The 15,740-nt window shown below is 34.7% G+C and overlaps 1 protein-coding gene across 1 annotated transcript in view; it reads left to right on the forward strand.

Moving 5' to 3' along the window:
• Positions 1–3,288: 3,288 nt before the first annotated feature.
• The window catches only part of LOC125870217 (ATP-dependent RNA helicase DBP2-like), a 28,430-nt gene continuing 15,978 nt past the window's right edge, over positions 3,289–15,740 (forward strand). The window contains exons 1-8 of the mRNA XM_049550593.1: positions 3,289–3,654; positions 4,204–4,296; positions 4,397–4,561; positions 4,683–4,778; positions 5,485–5,559; positions 5,772–5,933; positions 6,648–6,728; positions 7,409–7,507. Of these exons, the coding sequence (XP_049406550.1) occupies positions 3,391–3,654; positions 4,204–4,296; positions 4,397–4,561; positions 4,683–4,778; positions 5,485–5,559; positions 5,772–5,933; positions 6,648–6,728; positions 7,409–7,507 (1,035 nt within the window). The 5' untranslated portion in view covers positions 3,289–3,390. The remainder of the gene's footprint in view (positions 3,655–4,203; positions 4,297–4,396; positions 4,562–4,682; positions 4,779–5,484; positions 5,560–5,771; positions 5,934–6,647; positions 6,729–7,408; positions 7,508–15,740) is intronic.

Below are 15,740 nucleotides of genomic sequence, written 5' to 3' on the forward strand. Positions count from 1 at the left end.
AAACACCGTCCATCAATTTTTCAAACTTCAACTTCAAATCAAGCTCATATTATTTGCACCTTCTTTTCTCTTGTAAGAAACATGTGTGATGGTAATAACAAAAGGCTTACACATAAAAACAAAATCATATTTAGGTTGATAATCATGATCTTTGACATTAACATCCTTACTATGTTTTTCAACCTCTACACCAGTTATCGTCGTGATAATTTTCTCACCACACACACCAATTTCACAAATTTTAGGAGAGTTTTCTAACATAACTTTATATTCATCTTTGTTGTCATTTTTTCTCAAATCAACAAATTATGTATGGACACTCTATAGTAGGTAAACATCTTTTTTTTTTCTTCTGAAAAAGTTGTGTACGAAATGAAAAAATAAAAAAATGCATAGACACAAAATATGCTACGTATTAAAAATTTAAATTTCTCAAAAGCATATATGATACACTTACATTGTATACATTAGTGTATCACATAGGATGGAGATTTATTTATTCGACAATCTATAAATCAATCCTCTATGATATCCATAAGGTATGCCTCATATACTTGCAGAGTATCATAGAGAAATAATAATTCATTTGTAGCAAAAATTATATCTAATAGTCTCATTATATTTAATAGGGATAAGGCATAAGTACCCTCTAGAATATGACCAAAATCCTAGAAACATACCTAAACTTAACTAAGATCCTATTACCCCTGAACTCATTTTTTTCGTATTTTTGTGCACTTTTTGTGTTGATGTGGCACCTTTAATAACCCAAGTTGTTGTGTTTGTACACACTCACCCGCCACGTGTGCAAATTTAAAATTATTAATTTATTTTTTAAAAAAATATTCCTATTTTTTTACTTGTATTTAAATTAAGTTAATACACATATTTTTACCTTGTATCGAAACTTTTTTTACCAAATTCATTGTTTTTCTCTTTTATTTTTCTGTTGATTTTATTTTCTTTGTCTTTCGTTTTGATTTGATTTCAAATGACTTGTATTTAAAATAAGTTAATTTTGAACAAATACCAAAATAAGTGAAGAAAATTATATAAAACATTAAAAAATTAAATGACACTTTTAAATTATTTTTTAAAAAATACACATAATTTTTTAAAAATAATTAAAAGTGAAAAGATAATAAATTAATTAAAAAAAGTTTAAAGTGAAAAGAAATTAAAATAAATATTTTACAAAGGAAGAAATAAAAATAATTATATATATATATATATAAGTTTTATTATCAATAATAAATATGTGTACTAACTAATTATTAAGTTACCAATCAAAAATGACACGTGTTCAATTTGTGCACTCATCACTTGCCTTCGAGCACTCTCTATGCCATGTCAACATTTGTGGTGTATTTATTCCATTTTAAATTAGTTTAAGGGGGGGGGGGGGGGGGGNGGAGGTAATAGGACCCTACTTAATGTGTCTCTGGATTTCGGTCATAGTCTAAGGGGTACTTATGCATTATCCCTATTTAATATACACTATAAAAAATTATATAGGATACCCACATGATATATATAATATACTCACAGTGGATCAGAGAAGATTAAACTTCATTGCTTTTCACAAATCTTTATGTTATTTGGGTATTAGCATAAATACTAATAAAATAATTTTTTAACCTCTAGTTTTTTTGTAAGATGATCAAAAACATTGACAAATCTCTCATAAATTTACGTCAACATGAAATCAAAATCCATAGAGCTCTTTTTTCGAGTTAGAATTTCTAGGAACACCATCATTGCAACTACTCTGAACTATATTTACCTTTGACACTTGAGCGTAAATAAATCCATTACTTAAATGCTAGGATTGCAAAGCTATGGGGTAGCTCTTGAAAGTTAAAATAATCTAATCTAATAACACCTTGTTGGTATTGATGTGTATGATATTTTAACTCATTTAAGACCCTTTTTTGTTCAATAATTAGTGACTTCAATGTCTTTTTAAGTTCATATCTAATGATTTATTGTGTTTTACAGCTATGAAGGCCTCAAGGACAAAACAATGATGAAATCACATAAAAGAGGCTAAAAACTTGGAGAAAGAAAAAAATTGTGACATTGATGCTCACCAAAAGACATTCGATGACTCGCATAATGTGTCAGACCATAGACCATGAAAATTTTGACGGAGTCTTTGACTGAAATGATCAAGATAGATCGACGAGATAGAATATTCAATCTTTAATTTATAGTTGATATTCATCTTGACATAAAAAAATCTCCTAGCTGCAAACACAAAGACAATACAATCAAATCAACAAAATAAGACCCAATAAAGTAAAATCAAGTTCATTGAAAGCCCATGCTACACAATCCTCTATGATTGTCAATGGTATATAAATATACTATCAATGTATTTTAGAGGATTAAAATGTGAAATTTTAAATCGTATAACTACTAAATCATCTATGATATTCAATTAATATATCTCATATACAATCAGAGTATCATAAAATAGAAAGGGTTACCTTCACAACACTTTCATCACCAACTTGCTCTTCGAGGTTGAAGGTACAATTTCAGTTTCAAGGATTATTTTACACGAGGGGTGTATCAACAACAACTCCTCTTTTCCTACTAACATTTTCATCACCTGAATAATGCTCAATCACTTTTTCTTTTGTCTCTCTCACCAACACAGATTCCCAACATCAGACATAACATTTAATAGCAGGAGTTAATTTCACCTTGATAAGGATTAGGACTACCAACAACAAATAATTGCAACTCATGCCCAAGCAGTAAAAAATTTGAACGCGACATCATTGACACGATATAATGTTGTTCACCTAAACCATCATTCGAAGTATAATAAAAAATTAGTAAAATCTAAAGGACAATAACTCCACTATCTACTCTCCGCATGACACTTACACATAAACTAACCACAATAAAAATCAAGTATTGAATGTTAAATAAACTACAAAATAAGTAAAATTTATAAAGGTCACAATGTATATACAACAAATACTTAAAAATACAGAAAATAGATTACATATTTGACTCGGAAAGAGTAAGTAGTCTCTACATTTTTTTTTCATTTAAAATTTTTTGTGAATAGAGAATGAAGAAATATTGTACAAATACGTACAGCTACGAATGGGCCTCTTAACAAAAAGGCCATTGATACTTACAATAGGGCTTTAAGTGAGATGCATGAATAAAAACACTATTTGTGGAAATTACATTACAAATTGGGATAGATAAATACGTTGTGTCGTTTTTGGTTAAATAAAATCGAATTGTGTTCAAAGCATTGTGTGCTTAATACACTCTTTTGTTTCTCGTCTCCAGAAAAAGAAATACAGCCTCATCTTATCCCGCGAAAAAGAAAGGAAATAGATAGTAATACCCTAACGGCGACGGACAATGTCTTATGTACCTCCTCACCTGAGAAATTCTGCTGCCGGAAAAACCACTACCACCCCTACTATAAACAGTAAAGGCGCCGAACACTTCTCTTCCAAACACACATCCAGAATTCCTTCTCTCGAAAAGTCTTCCAACGGTTACTCCAATTCAGCTCGCCGGAGCTCCATCAATTACTCCTTGCCCAACACTGTTGCTGTCCCTGACCCCACGTTTCCTCACTGGAAGCCTTCCGAACGTGTTCTTCGTCTTAAATCCGAGCAGGTAAGAAATGGTTGCTATCCATCCCTCGCTAAAAAGTTTATTGTGTACATTTTTATTTTTTATTTTTAATGTTCTTAGGGTTTTATGAAATATATGTGTCATCTGCTTCCTTTATAACTTATTCCATCTGAAAGTTCTTTCACTGTTGCAAAATGGTTGCTTAATTTAGTTTGTGTTGCTTTAAATCTTACCTTATTTCTTGTTTTGCTTCAAATTAGTGTCAGTTGAAGTGGATTCTAGAAACTATTGATATCAGTTTTATTGAGAAGCTTCATGATATGTTTGTGCTGTAATTTTCTTAGTCTCAGATTCATTTCTCCTAGAGCAAGGGTTATTCTCTGGTGTGTGAACATACTTGTATCTTTAGGCCTTCACTGCAGCATTATAATTATTATCATTTTCTGATGAACTTTGGATATTTCAGTTTTACAACAGTAGTTATATAACTTCCAAGTGTGCAACATTTGCTAAATGTAATTTGAGGGAGTGCTACAGAAAGAAAATGTTGTGATCCTGATTTACGTCCTTGATGTGCATTTTTATCTGCAGATAGAAGAGATTCGACTGCGGCTTAATGTAGATGTCAATGTTTCTCCAGGCTCATGTCCTGCACCCTCACCTATTGAGTCATTTCCTGATATGGTTAGTTGAATTCATCATTCTGACAAATCACTGTATTGGGTTTTCTATATAAGGCCATAATTTAAAGTACTTGTACCCTGGTTGTTTGTTCTCTCTGCAGTGCTTGGATGCAAGTATAATGAAGGATATTGAAAAGCATGGCTACACTGCACCGACTTCTATTCAGGCTCAAGCCATGCCTGTTGCTCTTAGTGGCAGGGATCTCTTGGGGTGTGCAGAAACTGGTAGTGGGAAGACTGCTGCATTCAGCATACCTATGATACAGGTTTTGTATTGAATTTGTGTTATTATCATGTCATAATATGAGTTTGTCAGTTTTGTACTTGTTCTTACTTATAGGAGTGTTTACTGTTTAATAAATATTATACATATTTTTATCGATATAGCATTGCCTGGCTCAACAACCTCTTCAACGTGGTGATGGACCTTTGGCATTAGTGTTGGCACCTACAAGAGAGCTTGCACAACAAATAGAGAAAGAGGTGGGTCTGCGGGCACGTTAAAACTTACTGCGTTTTTTCCATATCCTGCATATATATGTTTCATTGACCCTGCTTTCAATGTGGTTTCTCACATCTCATAATCTAATCTCCATCAGACCCTTGGAACACCCTCATCTGTCTTTTATTTTGTAATTCATCTATATAAAATAACTGGTTTCTTTTCCTTTTTCTCAGTTTCATAAAAACATAAAATACTTTCTCTAATGTGATGTTAACTGTCTAATAACCATATCAAAGGGTACTGAAAGGCATAATATGCTGCTACTCTACGGTTCCTTCGCTTCTTCCAACTTGAATAATGCTCATCTTTCAAGAAGTCTGGTTTAGTCAATTACATAAATTACTATCTTTTGCTAGTGAAGCATGTTGTATCCCCTTGGCTTTCTTTGGTCGTGTCATTGTTAATAAAGTAATTGGGTCTCCGTGATTCATAAGGAGTGGACTTCAATATCACTAGGTCCCAACTACTCATTGTGTTGCTGATGCCGTTTTATTACTGTGCAAAGCTCATCGTCTTGCTTCAATAATTTTCCTCATAACCAATAATTTCGCATGTGAATGATCCGTGTTTATTATTAGCAATATATATAGTTTGGCTATGGTGTAGACAAGTAAAAACTCATTTTTTTGTATTTGCCTTTAAATATTATGTTTATACTTGAACTGCTAAACATCATCTTTTCAGGTTACGGCTTTCAGCATGTCTTTGGATTCCTTTAAGACCGCAATAGTTGTAGGTGGGACAAACATTAGTGAGCAGGTAACTTCATTTTTATTATAATTATTAGGGTGCTATCTGTGAGGTTCATACGTCTACAGGGTGATAAGTAAACCAAATATCTCTTCGTTTGTTCTGGACTTGTTACTGGGTTGTGCCTTGGAGCATTCATTTTCATCTTTATGTTACATGATGATGCAAGTCTAGCCTTACCATATTTTGTAATTGTGGTTTTCCATTGGATGCTAAGACAGAGGTCTGAGCTTCGAGCAGGAGTACATATAGTTGTTGCTACTCCGGGAAGACTTATAGATCATTTACAACAAGGAAATACTTCCCTCAGCAGGATTGCTTTTGTAGTTTTGGATGAGGCTGATAGAATGCTTGACATGGGGTTTGAACCTCAGATAAGAGAGGTATCTTCTTTTTCAATTTGTTTATTTTTTCTTTTCAAGGGAACATTATTTTCCATTTTACCTGTTTGTCTGGTCTTCTGTAACTCATTTTTGAATCTCCCTGATGTCTTGAGGAGTATGCTATTGTTTTCTTTATTCTTACACGCATTTGCCTGCCAATGTAGTAGCTGTTTTGCAACCATAAACTATATAACAGTGCTTGATAATGCCTTTTAATTATTTAACTTTGCTAGTATCTTTCTGTAAAATTAGAACCTCTTATGTCAATTGACTCCTGAATTATTATCTCTGCCTTTTGTTCATTGACTATTGTAATATGTTACAGAGACCAGATTGGCATCAAACTAGAATGATTTAATTGTTGTTTTTGCTTGTTCTGCATGACTAAATATGCTTATCGAACACCATAAATGACAGCTTCCAAGTTCGACTGTCTGCTTTCATTTGCTTCTTGGTGTTGACTGGTTATGTAAAGGATGCTGATACCACGCTGGAGGCTTTAGGACTTCTACATGTATATATGAGGCTCTAATAGTCAGCCAAATCTACTTTTGCTTCTATTTTCTGCTCGCTCATCTCCTTTCTTTTTACCTTCTCTAGTGTTAATGTTGTATATAGCCCAGCACTTGGTGCTGTTTTGACACCAATGAAATACCATTTACCTTTTCAAAATTAAAATATAAATGGAAACTTCCAAATGTTACTTTGTCATAGGTGATGCGAAATCTTCCGGTAAAGCATCAAACACTGCTCTTTAGTGCGACCATGCCAGCAGAAATTGAAGCATTGGCACAGGTTAGGTCTCTATTTACTTCTTCGTTATATTAGCCCATGCATTTAAAATGGTATCCTGGTTGGCTTATTTTGTGGATACTAGGATTCTAAGATCGTAATGGGTAATTCTAAGCATGATCAGATTCTGCAGACATCTATCATTGAGTTTCTCTCAATTGAGTAGTCTCCGTCCCCTTATTTTCTTTTGGTGTAATCAGAAATTTCCTTGTTGTATAGGGTGATTGGGAGGAATTCGTAGAGAATCATATTCTAGAGAATCTTTACTTTTTGGTATACCACTTGTATACGGCCTGTTTGGCCATTTTATGAACGAGAATACCTTTACTTGATGAAAAAATGATATACCATGTGAATTCAGTGTCTGGAAAAAGAAAGCAATTACGTTAAGCTAGAAATTACTCTAGTTTTGATGTGGCAATTCTTCTTATAAAGGGTAAAGCTCTTAAACGATAACAAATTCACTTAAAGGAAACTTATATGGCCTAGAATCTTGAATTCAGTTTGAGATCTCATTCATAAAGCACTTGCTTCCATATTTTGTTGTTTTTCTCCAACAATGTCATTTTCCATGTATATGCAATTCATCATCACTTACCAGGTCTTCAGGTTTGATAAACATATGATGTGGTCAATGCTATTATTCTGTAAAAGAGGTGTCACATCTCTTTTGATTGTTGCAGGATTACTTGACTAATCCTGTGCGAATAAAAGTTGGAAAAGTAAGCAGCCCGACAGCAAATGTTTCCCAGATTTTAGAGAAGGTACCCGAAAATGATAAGGTATGTTCATTGTTGAACTTAAACAGCAAAGTAAACAGATTGATTCACATTACTTTTAATGGCTTCGATGGCACCATTTTTGTTGCAAGCGTTCTTTATTTTTTATATTATTCAATTTTTCATCTTGCTTGTTTGTTTCTTGTATACATAGTTGTTTGAGATATGCATCTAACAATGTTGCATTCTTCATTCTTTGCCGATTGCGTGCGCCTTTTCCGTCTTTGACATTTATGGTGATGAAGTATAAAGATTCAATACTAAAATCTATCTCATCATTATACTGGATACATCCACATTAACGTTGATACAAGTTATATGTGTATGGTTTTGGGTTGGTCATAGTGGGTTATTAGGCTTGACAATGCTGTCTCAGTCAAGAATTCTCTAATGCATAAGGAGCTAACTCTTACTGTATGAAGTGATGAGATCCCAATCAGCATGAGTGGCTGTCCTTTCTGGTAATATTTTTCAGAGCTTCGGTCATAAAAGTGTTTTGTATCTTTAATATGAAATCCTTGCATATTATTGTATTACTCGTGAAACAACTGTAAATCAGCAGAAGAACCACATGTATCTTGTCGGAGAGTCTGCTGTCTTCTCCCCATGTTTTATCATTTAAACTTATTCTAACCCTATTGATGTCATTGTTTTATAAAAATAATTAGGTTGAATCCTCATTTCTTAGGATATTATTCAAGTCTTGATAGAAATATATATAGGTATCATATTGCACAAAAGGGGGGATATAAATGTAGATGAATCCATACACAAATCTTTCTTTCTAAGAAATCTAACAATCACCTATACAAGAAGGGATTTATTGAAGCACAACTAGGTTGAATCCTTATATTTAGGATGCTATTCATGTCTTGATAGAAATATATATAGGTATTATCTATATACTTATACTTACTACCATAAAAGCATGAACTCCCTAATTTGAATATTAAATTACTATAATACCCCCAACTTAAAAAACATTCAATTTAATATATCTTTTATATTATATTTATTTATTTATATTTTGTTATATTAAAAGGAAAAACCTTTTCACATTGAATGGGTGCGACTTTTCCGAAGGGTTATGACTTTTTCAAAAAGTTGTGACTTTTTTGATGAGTTGTGACATTTTCGAGGGTTGTACCTTTTTTGGTAGGGCACAATAAACACATGTTCATACTACCCTTTGTTGGCTATAAATAGAGGTGTTCCTCACATTTTTAAACTATAATTTTTGTAAGTTTTCTATTCTTCTTTCTTAAAACACCAATTTAGTATATCTTCTATATTTTATATTGTATATATATTTTTTTTTATATTATATTTTATTAAAAGCAAACACCTTTTCAGATTGAAGCGTTGTGACTTTTCCAATAAGGCCTAATAAGCACATGTTCATACTACCCTTTGTTGACTATAAATTGAAGGGTTCTCTCACATTTTGTAAACTAATTTTTTTTAAAGGTTTCTATTCTTCTACTTTCTTAGAACACCCAATTTAGTATATTTTTTATATTTTATATTATATTATATTTATTTATTTATGTTACATTATATTAAAAGCGAACATCTTTTCACATTAAAGGTTTGTGACTTTTTCGAAAGGTTTTGACCTTCCTCGAAGGATTGTCACTTTTTTCAAGAGTTGTGATTTTTCTAATGAGTTGTGACCTTTTCGAAGGGTGTTACTTTTTAACAAGGTACAATAAGGACTTGTTCATACTATCCTTTGTTGGCTATAAATAGAGGGATTTGTTCTCATTTTTAAACTAATTTTTTTTAAGTTTTCTATTCGTCTTTCTTAAAACGCCCATTTTAGTATATCTTCTATATTTTGTATTATGTTTATATATATTATATTATATTAAAAGCCGACACATTTTCACATTGAAGGGTTGTGACCTTTCTGAAGAGTTGTGAATTTTTTGATAAGGCACAATAAGCACATGTTCATTCTACCCATTGCTGGATACAGATAGAGGGGTTTTCTCACATTTGTAAACTACAATTTTTTAAAGTTTTCTGTTCTTTCTTAAAACACACAATTTAGTATACCTTCTATAGGTTATATGATTACATTTATTTATTGAAAGCAAACACCTTTTCACATTGAAGGGTTGTCACTTTTATGAAGGGTTGTAAGTTTCTCAAGAGTTGTGACTTTTCTGATGAGTTGTGACCTTTCCACATGGTTGTGACTTTTCTAATAAAGCACAATAAGCCTATGCTCATACTACGCTTTGTTGACTATAAATTGAAGAATTTTCTCACATTTTTAAACTATGAATTTTTTAAGTTTTCTATTCTTAAAAAAAAACTCGAGTGTGATTTGCAGTCACTGAGTGAGTTAGATGTTAAGTAGAATGTTAAATTACTACAATACCCCAACTAAAAACACCTAATTTAGTATATATTCTATATTTTATGTTTACTTGTTTATTGACTTAGCAATGAGAGAAGGTATATTTTAAAGTTGTAATTAAGAGATGTATGACTTTTATTTTTACATATGAATTAATTTTAAAATGAGAAAAGTCAAAAAAGGATAAAAAAGATAAATGCAATTGGAGGCTATGGAAAGTGTCACATCACCTATATCTAGCTTTATATATAAATATATATAGATATTTTCATATACTGATTTAACAACTTTTAATATGCGCAAAGTTAATAATCATAAAAAAATTTACATCCATTATTCATAGGAACTGATACTTTATTATTCCATTTATAATTGTTCACTTAAATTTATGGTTTAATAATAACAATAAGAAATTTATGGCCTAATCTAAGTAGAAACAGTCTACAAGGTGGGAAATGGGACGAAAATCCTATTCTGGAAAGAGAATTGGAATGAAAATGAGGCACTGATGGTCTTATTTCCTGACCTATTCTCCTTGTGTACCAATCCGGAAGAAACAGTGGCTGAGGTATGGTCTATTCATGGATGAAATATTGTGTTTAGAAGGCATTTAAATGACTGGGAGATTGAGAGAGTGGCTGAGCTATTACATGTTCTCTATGGGTTATCGGGAAAAAAAGATTCTATCATATGGAAACACTCTAGAGATGGAAGCCTTTCTGTTAACAAGCTATATATTAAGGAGGTGAAAGAGCATCCAGGTGGTAAGCTTGGCCCCTGGAAGCAGATTTGGAGGAACAAGGTGCCAAGGTTGGTAAAGTGTTTCTCTTGGTTGGTTGCCAGAAGAGCATGTTCCACACATGAGAAATTGAAAAGGAGGGATTTCTATATTGCCTCTTGGTGCTCTCTCTGTAATGAGACTGACTGAGGAAACCAACAACCATTTGTTCCTTCATTGCAAAGAGACAACACAATTGTGGAACCTTTTTTTGGGACTAACACATACAGAATGGATTATGCCTGAGCATACAACAGATCTACTTAGTTGCTGGATCGCAGAGGGGGGAGAAAATCTAAGAAAAAGTGGAGTATAATACCATCATGCATTTGATGGTGTACTTGGAAAGAAAGAAATAGCAGATGCTATGATAACAAAGCTAATTCAATAGAGAAAGTCAAATGGAACTGCTTGACTACTTTTTATTTTTGGTGTAAAGAGGAAGGGTTAGAAGAAGCTGCACAAATTTTGGATTTTATAGGCACTTTGTAATCTATTGGCCTTTTTGTTTTTTCTCTTGTTGGAAGCCAATTTTTCGAGGTCTCCAGCATATCCTTAATGCTGATGAATACAACATTATCTTCATCAAAAATAAAATAAAATAATATGAACATTATTTTTAAAAAGTGTACTACATAGTTTGGCATTCAAATGCAACACACGTGCATCAAAAACTAGTATTGCACAAAAGTAGAGATATAAATGTAGATGAATCCATACACAAATTTTTCTTTCTAAGAAATCTAACCATCACCTTTACAAAGAAAGGATATATTGGGGCTTCAAGGATAAATAAGAGGCATTTGCAACCTAAGGTATGACCTAGAGGTCAATAAAGTGGGCGACAACTTTGGACACCTGGGTTCAAACCCCAGTAGAGACAAAAAATGCTAGATTATCTCTTCCATCTGCCTAAGCCTTAGTGCGCAGAGTTATTTGGTACTTGTGCGGGTGATCCTGTAGTAGTACCCTATGGAATAGTTGAGGTGCATGCAAGCTGGCCCAGATACTACTGTTATAACTTCTATAAATAAAGAAGAGGCATAACAATACTATAACTTTGATAAGAGTATTCTCCTTTGTCAAGGGTTCTTCCATTCACTAGGTTGTGCTCATAGTTACATGAGGACAATCCTCTAGTTCTGTCCCTGCTATCAATTTGCCAGCAACTCCTTGGTGCTGTGTCTTAAAAAATAAACTACTAACGATTCATATTTTTATCTGTCCTTTGTTGGATAGTTTTTTGAAATATATGAAGGGCCTACTGGAACATTAATATTTTTGTTGTGCTAAAGATCCAAAATATATACCATATAATGCACTTTCTCTGTCCTACTTTCTAGGGCAGTAGAAGACCATTTTTCCGGCAGCAACCACCGGAATCTTAGCCTTTTCTTTCTAAGCCAACAATTATCACCCACTGTTATAATTGCTACACACTTTAGCCTAGGATGGAAGAGAATAGAATTTATTTTAACGCTGGGTTTAAGTCATTCGACATCACTAGATGGAACTCGAGCAAGTCTGAATGGTATGAATAGGTTGAAAGAAGCAGAAAGATGATGACGAGGTCAGTTATGAGCAAGAAAGCTATGGAATGGATATGTTTCTGCCTGAGAGAGGCTTCAAAGGAGCACAAAAAGGAGACGAGAAGATGGAAACTAGCAGATAGAGAGGCAGAGCTTTTTTGTACTAAGAAGCAAAATGAATATGGGAAATTTATGAGCGTGATAACCTTAAATAGTGGTGGAAGGTCGGGCTTAATCATACCGGAACTTGCATTAAATGCAGGGTGGGTGGATATTGCATTAAAGATTGAGAGATTCATTAAATGTCAGCAAAGAGAGAAGGAACATTCTTTCTCAAGGGTGACGGAGGAAGAATACTCTTATGCTGAGGCTGTCCAACAGAGTAAATGGGGGAGCAGTAATTTAAGAAGAGCCGAGATAAACACCAAGAAAGGAAGCATTCTGATTACTAAGCCAGTAAATATTAAGGAGGAAGATCTCCTCAAGAGATGTCTTATAGGATATTGCACTGCAGGAAAGAAGGAGAAACCAACTCTGGCGGATATCAGGAGCTGGTCCTCAACAAACTGGAAAAAGGTCTTTGGAGTCAACATATATGAATTGAACAGTGAAATGTTCCTTTTCGAATTCCCCAATAGATACATGGCGGAATTGATCATCCAAGGCCAATGGAGGTGGAAGAGTAGCATATTTCATCTAGATTGGTGGAGTCCAACAACAGGTTGCACTCCTAGCCCCTCAACTGTGCGTGAAACTTGGATTAGAGTAGTGGGGATTCCATTGCATTTGTGGTCTAGGAAGGTCTTCCAAGAAATTGGGGATATGTGTGGAGGTTGGATTGAGACAGAAGAAGAAACTGAGCTAAAAAACCACCTGAAGTGGGCAAGGATTCTGGTGAAAAACAACGAGAGAAACCTTCCGAAAGAGGTCTCTGTCGCTTGTGATGGAATTACATATTTTTTTCCAATTTGGGCAGAAAGCAAACCCAGATTCGAAATAAGGTCGGAAAGTGGAGGCATAGTTGCCGGGGAAGATGAGGTCTTTTGCCCAGGGAATAGATTTACCCAGAGGTCTGATGGCGTAAATATCTGCGACATAGTACCAAAATCCCATCCTTTTAGGGATTTTAGTACGTCGAAGCACGTGGGCTGTACTTCGACAGCTGGAAAGACAATGGGGAATGGAGCACATGAGAGGCATGTGAGTTTTTTAAATGAGAGGGCTGAACTGGGCCCATCAGGAAAGCCCAAGAAGAATAACAATTCTAAATGGCCCAATGGCCCTGATTTTGCAGCACTTGTCATTTTTAATGATTTACAAGGGACAAAGATCGGCTACACAGAAACCCATAAATTGGCTGGTGACATAACAGCCTTGCACGTGTCCAATTCAGGCGAAGGAAAGCAGAACATGAACACAAAAGTCGTGACAGAGCTGCTGGAGGAAGAAATCAGGGGAGATTTGATGATAACGGGAGAGGAAGAACCTAACTCCATAGATAGGGGAGATGATAGAGAAATTACAAAATCAGGGGAGACTGGGCTAGCAATACAGAGCTCAAACACAGAAATAGTTAATTGGGAGGTGGAGGAACCTGTACCAAATATGGTGCAACAACAACAAAGGGCACAAGATGTAGATAAAGCGAATTCAACATGGGTACAACAGAACTTGATAAAACTGGGGAAAATCTTTGGGATCGATTTCCAAGGGCATGAAGAGGAGGCAACAGAGTTACTGCTACAAATAGACAGTTGCAGACAAGCCAGGAGAATGGAGCAGGATACAGAAGTTAAGAAACTCAAGATCAAGGTGCATAAGAACTTAAAAGTCTTGTAGCTTTTGATGTAAAATTTAAAAGTTCTGGAAGTAGGAATAAGGGGAGGAACACAATTTTCAACACATGATGATGTTTAAGCTAATATCATGGAATATTAGGGGATTAAACGATAGGGAGAAGAGAAGGGTTGTACATAGTTTGTTGTCTGGATGGAGAGCAGATATAGTTTGTCTCCAAGAAACAAAAATTGAAGGGGATATTTCAGAGATGGTAAAGCAGATTTGGGGAGGCAGGTGGATTAGATATGCCTGTCTAAAAGCAAGTGGAACAAGAGGAGGTATCTTATTGATGTGGGATGCGAGGGCATGGATGGGGGAGGTCTTGGAAATTGGTTCTTACACCATTACTTGTAAATTTGAATCACAAACCCAGAATTTTAGCTGCCATATATCTGGAGTGTATGCTCCTAACTGTTACAAGGAAAGGAGACTTGTATGGGAAGAATTGAGCTCAGTAAGGGGGTTGATGGAGGGACCCTGGGCAATGTGTGGGGACTTCAATGTATCTAGGTACATATCTGAGAAGAAGAACTGCAACAGAAGAACTAAGGGAATGAGAGAGTTTTCTGATTTCATAGAGGACATGGAATTAGTTGACATGCATTTAGAAGATGCTGCATACACATGGTTTAAGGGAGATCAACAAGAGGCAGCCTCCAGAATTGATAGAATCATGATTTCTAAAGAATGGGATGATACCTTCAACAATTTGAAACAGATTCCTCTTCAAAGGCTGGGCTCAGATCATATACCAATAGCGTTGATTACTGGTTGCTGGGAGAGGAATAAAAGCTACTTCAAGTTTGAAAATTGGTGGCTGCAGTCAGAAGGATTTGTGGATAGAGTTAGAGAGTGGTGGAGCTCCTTCAGTTACACAGGAAGACCTGATTATGTTTTGGCATGCAAACTTAAAGCACTGAAACTTAAGCTAAAGGAATGGAAACAAGAAGAGGGTGGAAATCTGGGCAGTCAAAGAAGGAGATTGTTAGAGCAGTTAGCAGAATTAGATACAGAAAGGGTAAATAGAACTCTCACTGTGGAGGAAACGACAAAAAAGGCTGCAGTCTTACTTGAGTATGAAGAGCTAGTCAAGAAAGAGGAAGTTTCATGGAGACAGAAATCAAGAGTACTATGGTTGAAGGAGGGAGACAAGAACACCAAATTCTTCCACAAAATGGCAAATGCTCACAGGAGATATAACAATATAGATCAACTCATGATACAAGGAGAGGTTACTCAAGAGAAAGGCAGAATTGAAGGGGAGATAATAGCATATTATAAGAACCTGTATAGAGAAACACATCAATGGAGACCTTCTTATAATAATGTTGAATGTCCAATGTTGACTGAAGGGGAAAAAATGTCCCTGCAAGGCAGATTTGAGGAGAATGAAGTTCTAAATTGCCTAAAGCTATGTGCAGCCGATAAGGCTCCTGGTCCAGATGGGTACACAATGGGTTTCTTCATCAAGTGTTGGGATGTACTGAAGAAAGACATCATGGACACATTTCAAAACTTTTATGAGCAAGAAGTCTTCGAGAAGAGTTTTAACGCTACCTTCATTGCACTCATTCCAAAGAAAAAAGGAGCCAACGAGTTAAGGGACTACAGACCAATTAGCCTCATAGGGAGCATTTACAAAATACTCTCCAAAGTTCTCACAGAAAGGTTGAAAGTTGTGATAGACAGACTGGTGGACTCACAGCAAATGGCTTTTATAAAAGG

The sequence above is a fragment of the Solanum stenotomum genome, chromosome 7 (genome assembly GCF_019186545.1).
Source record: "Solanum stenotomum isolate F172 chromosome 7, ASM1918654v1, whole genome shotgun sequence".
In the NCBI taxonomy this organism is placed as follows: Eukaryota; Viridiplantae; Streptophyta; class Magnoliopsida; order Solanales; family Solanaceae; genus Solanum; species Solanum stenotomum.